Here is an 8,103-nt window from a genome sequence, read left to right as displayed (position 1 = left end):
CTGCTGTTGGAGCTCACTCAGGATATTTTCAGCCCTCCAGCTGTGCCACCCCACCATGTATCTGCTGGATTCCTCATACAAACTTTTATGGAGGAAAAAAACAGGCTGAAAAAGTGATACCAGCTAGCTAGGAGCAGTGTATGAGGAAGGAAAACCAGTCCTGCCTGTCTCTTTCCATCAGCAGGAGGTGATGAATTGTTGCTGGTCTTCCTCTTCCTGCAGTCCCTTCACCTTCTAGTCTCCTCTTCCCTGATGCTGTGAAAGTGCTGCTGAGGTGGGGACAGGGAAGGGGATTGCTGCAAAGCCAGGGGTAAAAATGCCAATCTTGGTCGGTTCCTGATGAGTGAGAGCATCAACCGTGGCCCTGACTTTAAGCCAAATTGGAGCTAATGGGATCTGAGCTTGTATCAGTCCATGCACTTAACTGGCTCATTAAGACTCACTCCAGCAAGGGACAAAGTGACTGTGAGAGATGCTTCAGTGCTTATAAATGCATTATAAATCCCCCTAGATCCAGGGGGAATCTTCAGCTTGTCCTGGCATCTCATTTCCATCAGGAATCAGCTAATGAAGCAGAATTAAAAATCCCAGAAGGTCCTTGGCCTGTTTTCCAGGTGTGGCTATAACAGCCAGTAATGCAACCGTTAATTATTTTCATTAGTTCCTTACAGATCTCTAGCATATCTGATGAGACATGGACATTTTTGTGGTGTGCACCGAGAATAAGAATGTAAATGTCTTGGTAGTACATCTCTATTAACCAAGGTGTGCTCCAAGCACCAGCTGTGGTCAGACCTTCGAGATGAGACAGTGCTAAGCTTGCCCAGTGCAGGGGTGGGAGAGCACCGGGCGATGGCAGGTACAGGAGGCACAACCAGCAGCATCAGGGTGAAAAACCTGACCCCCTGAGCTAAAAAACCCTCTGTTTCCTAAGGATCGCAGCCCAGCTGATAGAAGAAAAAGAATTGAAGGTGGTAGGGTGATGTTACAAAACAAGATACCAGTAGAAAAAGCCTGCATTGTCTCAGCAATGACACATGCGAGAATACACCTCCATCCTCCTGCTCTGGCCCGCTCCTGTTTAGTTGGAATATTTAATACAGTTTATAGAGATATTCCTGCTGCCAAGTTTGGGTTCTGGCTGTGATTTGTGGGTGAAGCTACTGTAGATGGTCATCTTCTCAACTGTAAGTAGAAAGTAAACACTTACAGGAATTCCTTATGCAAGAGCCAGGCTCACTTCCCTTCTTAAGAAAAGAAAAAGTTATTCTTCTGCTAAATGCTCGAGGAGGAAATGTTTGTGGCTCCCAGGTCACGGAAAACTGAATCTCCTCTTCCCAGAGAAGAAGGTACACAAAATACACAAAGAATGTCGTTAGCAAAACTGTTTGCTAAGCAAGCACCTGCTGGGTTGGTAACTCATGAAAAAAACAGAAGCGTTAAGGAAGAAATGCTTTGAATGAAGTAATGATTTATTTCTCAAATACTCAGATGTCATAGATTCCTGCCAAGCATTTGTTTACAGATGGTTTTGATTTAAATGCGAGTCTCGTATTATCCATTGAATGCCCCTGCTACATAAGTAGAAAGCTGTTGTAAGCAGCAGTGCGGCCACTCGGTGCCAGTAAGATGAGAAGTGATTTCAGGGTAGTCTCTAGCTATTAAATGGGGAATTCATTGGATTTCTGGCAGTGTTTAAGAAACTTGGCTACCAAAGGCTGCTGGACAAGCCGATGTAATTAGACATAGGGAGCATACCTCATACCTCCTCTGAGAAGCCATCGAGTCATCTCTTTAAGACCTATGGAAATTTCAGAAGTTCAAAGTCCCTGAATTTAAATATTTTCTAGGGTTTTACCATTCTTAATTGATTGCAAATACAGGCTAATTTGAAAAACAACAGAGAGGGAAGTTAAGGACCTTCCTAATAAATCAGACAGTTCCCAGCCATGACCACAAGTGCAAGACTCAGCTTCCTTGGCTGGTGGAGCTGGGGACTCCAGGCAGAAAGTGGAAAGCTTAGCTCAGGGCTGGATTTATGAAGATAAATTTTGAAAAAAGCAGAGGATACTGCAAAATGAAACAGAAATGGCTCAGATAAATCCAAGAACAGTTTAACAACAAGAGTCACAACATTTGAAGGCCTCAGGAAAGTCCAAAGCCTTTCATTATTGCTGCTCTTTATCACAACATCAGTGCAGATCTTGGGTGCCCCTTAGAAATTGGCGGTGGGTGCGTTGTTTCCAGACAGATAAGTGCTGTGATGGAGGAAGTGAAAGGCCTGTGTATGAGCTGAACATCATGGAAATGTGTTGTCTGCAGTTCCCCCCACTTGCTTTGTCATCGATGACCTAAACCACCAAAACCTGAGATTTTTTTTAAGCAAATTTCAACAATTCTCCATCCTGTTCAGAACTCCTAAAATAAGTGTCTAAACTGAACTTGCCTGAGCAAAGCACGGAGGGAAGTGCAAGAGGCTGTAACACGGTTTTTCTATGAGCTGCCTTTCATTAAGAATAAGTAGTTTGTTCTGCAGCAAGATGAGTCTTTGTTTTATCTTATATGGGGGAAAAAAAAAACAAAAAGATGGACCAGATTACTTTTGTAAAGGAAATCAAAGGCTTTCCACCTCCCCACCTCCACAACCCCAAATGTCTTTACACCTCACTCACTTCCCCTGCGGTTCTGGTGTCACAGCCTTTGAAGAACAAACTAAAGACACCCATAAAAAACCATCAAGGCAGCTGACATCCTCCGTTGCGCCCTTCCTCTGGGTGCTGACATCTGGAGCCTTCAGGACTGAAGTTCCTCAAACATCCAGAAAACTACTCCCCTGTCTTGGTGTACCCCCTGCCCTTTCATCGCTCAGACTTCTCCTATTTTTGCTCTTTCTACTTTCTCAGCTTTTCTTTAAATACACTCGAACCTTTTTACCAGAAGAACATTGAGGAACGAAGGATGAGCTGGTTTCCTCACCAAGAGTTTTTCCCTATTATTTAGCTGCTGATGTCTTTTTGGTGGGAGAAAGTGCTGTGTATGTGTGGGTTTGTGTATATTTAATGTCTGGTGTGAGCTGGGTAAGTGATTTTTTCAGAAAGGGACATGGGACTGCGTCAGCCCCATCTCTCCCCATCATGTCAGGACCGTGCAGGGGCTGGACAGGGGGCAATGAGGAAGGTGATGGGCAGGGGAGGCAGCTCAGGGACTTTTCCTCCTGCAGATTACAATAGCGGCTATTGCTGCATCCCTGTCCCCACCTTTCACCACAGATCAAAATCACAGCATTGTTAAGGTTGAAAGAGACCTCTAAGATCATCAAATCCAACCATCAACCCAACCCCACCATGGCCACTAAACCATGTCCCCAAGTGCCACATCCACGCGCTTCTTGAAACCCTCCAGGGATGGTGACTCCACCACTGTCCTGGGCAGCCCCTTCCAGTGCTTGACCACTCTTTCACTAAAGAAATTTTCCCTAATATCCAATCTAACCTTCCCCTGGCACAACTTGAGGCCATTTCCTCTCATCCCATCACTTGTTACCTGAGAGAAGAGACCGACCCCCACCTCGCTACCCCTTCCTTTCAGGAGCTGCAGAGGGGATAAAGTCTCCCCTCAGCCTCCTCACCCCCAGCCCCCTCAGCCGCTCCCAATCATTCTTGTTCCCCAGACCCCTGGCCAGCTTCATTGCCCATTTCTGGGCCCTCTCCAGCCCCTCAATGCCTTTCTTGAAGCGAGGGACCCAAAAGGCCATCTCTGTGTGCAGCTGCTTTGGCGCGTGTCGAATCCCCCCTGGTCAATTCTTGTTACCATCCCTCTTTTTCTGCAGATCCCGTAAATACGCGGTGTCTCCCCCTGCCCTCCTCCTTGCCAGGAGTGGAAGTCAGAGTGTGGAAGGCATCGGTTTGTCCAAACAGAGCGTGCAGGACATGGTGCAGATGATCAGATATGCATCGCTGGACATTTTTGTAAGTAAAATTAAAAATAAGTGTCCTTTTTCCGTCGTGGTTGTTTGCAGTAAAGCACTGATTATAGCGTGGAGCTATGCAAAATAAATATGTTTGCTCGTTATTTCTATCATGCTGAGTTACGTTTGTTTTTCAGTTTTATGGCTTGGATCAGGCAGTCTGGACAGAAATGTGCTCTTTGCTGTGTGGTCTCGTAGGAGGAGACCCTGGGAGTCATTGACTGGGTCATGCTCATGGTCATGGACCCGCTGCAGTGGTGGCTTGGCCTCTTGTAAATGCCTTACAGTGGCCCCTTACAGCCCTAACACGTGCAGCAGTGCTGCATGAGCCTTGCTGCTGCTTTCTCTGCTCACACCCCATCATCTCGGCGTGCACAGTTGCTCCTGTGGATGTGGCTTGTGATGGGCAGGGTTGGGGACAGCCATCTCCAGCGTGCACCAAGATCCCAGCACCCACTCTTGTTTTGGAGCTGCTTGCTTCAATGTGGATGCTACGGCCTCACCAAGCCTCTGCAACGCCTAACCTAGGCTAATTTTGTCCTTTTCTCTCCTCCCCATAAACCTCAACTTCTTGTTTTGATGTCTTGCAGCCAGAAATCACCGTGCAAAACCTGCCCCACTTCTTGCAGCTCAGAAAGCCCTTCCTCATCCTGTTCAGCGATGGTGACATCAGTCAAATGGAAAGCGAGGAAATGCTGAAGCTGGCGAAAGGAAGAACCCGGCAAGCGCTTGTGGCTTGCTGGTTGAACTTGTGAGTGTGTAAAAACCTCTTGGTTTCTTTCCGTTAGCTCGGTCTTAGCATTTCAGGGCAAGAAAAACCTGAGTCTGCAGTTACTCAAAGTGCTATTTAGCTGGTTGCGTGATTATTTGGTCTGAAGTCATCCTGAGTGAGGAGGTCAAGTCATTTAGCAATGATTCAGTCTGTGTACTGGGCAGCTGCAAAGTTGCACAGCCAAGTAAAATTAGTAAATGCTTAATTGGCTGCAGGAATAATTTTCAGGAGAGTTAAATGTTCTCAAAGATATTGCTTGTTCCATCAGCAATTAAAGAGAAGCACAACAGGGCAATTACTGGTTATTGGCTGGCGGAAAGAAAATTTTCAGAAGAAGAGACAGAAGAAGAAGCCTCTTAAAACAAACTTAGAAAGTATTTAAGAAGCAAAATTAATCCAGGAACTAAGAAATAGGAAGTTGTAGGAGAGGAGATATTTTTTCAATCCTCCTCTCCCTAGTGGCTTTTTTTCAATTTTTGGCCTCTATTTGTTTTGCCTGAGCCCAGAGACACCTCACTGTCTTAATCATAATGTGCTTTGAACTCTGGGAAGTGCCTCGCAGCGTGGGCTGGAGTTTAACTAGCGGGGAATGCACATGTTTGCGAAGAGAAGACGGTTTGTTTGCCTGTAATACACCAGAAACCAGAGCCCCTGGAACTTCCCCACCTACACGTCTGCCTTTGTTTTCCCTTCCTGAGAAAGAGAGAGCTGTCCTTTGTCAGAGCCATCGGGCATTGCCACAGAAAACAGCAGAAGGTGGCCATTGGCTCGGGAAAAGTAGCGCAGTCCTAGAAAGAGGATCTCATTCCCATGGCGAGAGCCAGCTCAGACCTTGAGCATCACTCTCAGCCTGCAAATAGTGCCCCAAGGACTCAGCGTCTTGGTGTGCTTGCTGTCCCTGCATCTCCATGCCCTTTTTTTGGCTGTGTCACTTGGGGAAGTTGCCTCCTCAGGCTGTGAGAAACCACTCAGCAGCTGACCAGGGGCTGGACCACCCGAGCACATCCCTCTGCATCAGCTCCTGCCTCTCCATCCCCTGCAGATGGGATCCCCTTGGGGCTGGAGGGAGCTGGTAGCTCTCCCTGCAGGTGGGTTAACCACAGGGGGGGCTGCAGGACCTGTCCTGCTCCTGTCTCATCTGTTCCTAAAAACTTACGGTGGAGAACATTTCACACCCTCCCAGCTCCTCCTGCTCGAGGATTTCTTTACACATTTCATCTGCTGTCCATTTCCTCATTCTCATCCCAACAGGAAGAGGACTCCGGTGGGACGCGGGGTCCTGAAGGCGTATTTTGCCACCGTGCCTTCGCTGCCGGTTCTCGTCTGGGTGAACCTTCACGCCGGGGGTCAGGTATTCAAGTTCCCAGCAGAGCAGACCATTGCCGAACCGAACATCTTGTCTTGGCTGGAGAAGCTGAAAGCAGGACTGGAGATTCCCAGCAGTAAGTGGACGAGAGTTTGTAGCGTCCCTAAGCACGCACTGTTAGCTCCGGTCTGTTTATGAGAAGATGCTACGTGCAATAAATTGTCTGTCCTGGAATTTAATGATGGAAAAACTAGCTATGCTCGTTTGAGCTGGAGAAGTACAAATAGTCCGGCCAGAAGAGAATACCCGCACCCCCGAGAGTGTTTCGGGACTGTTTAATGCTCAGAGCCAACCAAGAAGAGTTCTGAATTGGCCACTTTTCCCCATGATAATCCCCAAACCTGGCTGTGCTCTCCAGTTCCTGCAAACAGACCTTTTAAACACGGCTTGCTAATAAAAAAATCCCCTGACTCCCAGCTGACAGCATAAGAAATAGCTGCTCTTTAAGCACCTTCCAGCGTTTTTTGGACAGGAGAGGATAAGGAAGCCTGCTGCAGCTTTGGAGGAAGGCAGCAGAGATGTGCCCTCACCAGGTGTTAGAGTAGCCATGGGGTGCCACAGGGCTCTCGGGAATTGCCAGCTGCCAGCCTGCTCCAGGCTCCGGAAAGGTGATGGGGTTGACTTCGCTTGATCCTTATGCATTTTAAAATAAGTCTTTGAAAGCAAATGTTTCCAAAAGCCTGGTGGGGTAGGATGTGTAGGCTCTCTATGGAGCTGAAGACACCATTTCAGACCCAGTAATTGATGGAAGAATCCCATGAGCCAGTCATCCCCTCACCCTCTGTCCTTCACCGCTGCTAAGGGCTGTCGTGTTGGTCTCTAAGTAGGGACTTGACTTTTCTGGGGTGTCAGAGGGATGCACTGGTGGCCGAGCAAGTCACTGCACGGCCACAGGCTGGGGAGCCATCACAGCCTCCTTCCTCAGGCTTTTAAGTGCTCTGATCAGTCATAAAAGCATAAATTAAAGAACATCCTCACATAATGGGACCACTTCCTCCCCATGTAGACAGCAGTCTTTCCTCGCCCCTAATGATGACTCATTAATGCACAGTCATTAACACAGTTTTCTGTGAAACATTCACCCAGGGGTGATCCTGAGTGTCACCTTTGCAGTGGGGCTGTCTGAGGACAGAGGGACCCCCACAGCCTTGGTCAGCTCCAGTAAACGCTAGTGCACCCCTGGCTGGTTTAATTTGGGTGGTGATACCAATTTTGGAGGAAAGAGGGTGATCTTTAAGAAAATATCTTTAATTTTGCTTTCACTGGAAGCGCAAAGAAAGAGCCATCATTCCTTTGAAAGGGAAATGACCGTGGAGTGGGGTTTATGAACTTATTTATTTATTAACATGGGATTGTGTTTGCGCCTCAGGTACCTTGTCTGAGGAAGACTGGAAACCACCTCTCCCTGCTTACGACTTCCTCCAGATGATGGAGAAGGCTGTGCCCGAGGTTCCCCTCCACACCTCCCACCACCACAGGGACACGCCAGCGCGGCATCCGCCCGAAAGCTCTGGAGGGGACGTCACCGTCCGGGAGGAGCCATCCCAAGACACCAAGGCAGAGAAAGTGGGGTCCCCTGGCAGGGACCTGCGGGGGACAGCCCCGAGGCTGGCAGCGAGGGAGAAGCAGGGCAGGAGACACAGCGAGCTCTGAGAGGCAATGGAAGTTGTGGGATGTGCCCAGAAAACCTTATCATTATCCCCTGCCTCTGTGAGCCTTTGCACCAAGGAAAGGAGTGCTTTTAGCTGTAATGCAAAGGTTGCCAGCTTACTGGCAATAACCAACTGGAAAGATGGGAAAAACAAATGTTGAAAAATGTAAACATCTGCTGGTGAGAAACAACCCCAAAAGCTCATCAGAAATGGGGCGAGATCACCACGCGCTGGAACGAGCTGCGCTGGAAAAGTAAAATCAGCACAGACCTGCTCTATGGTTTCTATATGTCTCATCCAGGCACTTCGGTTGCCCCTGAGCAGGAAGGAGTGAGTGATTCCAGGA

General features: G+C 48.1%; 1 protein-coding gene across 1 annotated transcript in view; it reads left to right on the top strand.

Moving 5' to 3' along the window:
* Positions 1-7,758, top strand: part of TXNDC16 (thioredoxin domain containing 16) — a 30,886-nt gene extending 23,128 nt beyond the window's left edge. Inside the window, exons 16-19 of the mRNA XM_010187705.1 lie at positions 3,830-3,968; positions 4,558-4,718; positions 5,991-6,181; positions 7,475-7,758. Of these exons, the coding sequence (XP_010186007.1) occupies positions 3,830-3,968; positions 4,558-4,718; positions 5,991-6,181; positions 7,475-7,758 (775 nt within the window). The remainder of the gene's footprint in view (positions 1-3,829; positions 3,969-4,557; positions 4,719-5,990; positions 6,182-7,474) is intronic.
* Positions 7,759-8,103: the final 345 nt, after the last annotated feature.

The sequence above is a fragment of the Mesitornis unicolor genome, unplaced genomic scaffold, assembly GCF_000695765.1.
Source record: "Mesitornis unicolor isolate BGI_N332 unplaced genomic scaffold, ASM69576v1 scaffold1437, whole genome shotgun sequence".
NCBI lineage: Eukaryota > Metazoa > Chordata > Aves > Mesitornithiformes > Mesitornithidae > Mesitornis > Mesitornis unicolor.
Note: the sequence above shows the minus strand (reverse complement) of the source record. Positions and strands in the feature narration are given on the sequence as shown.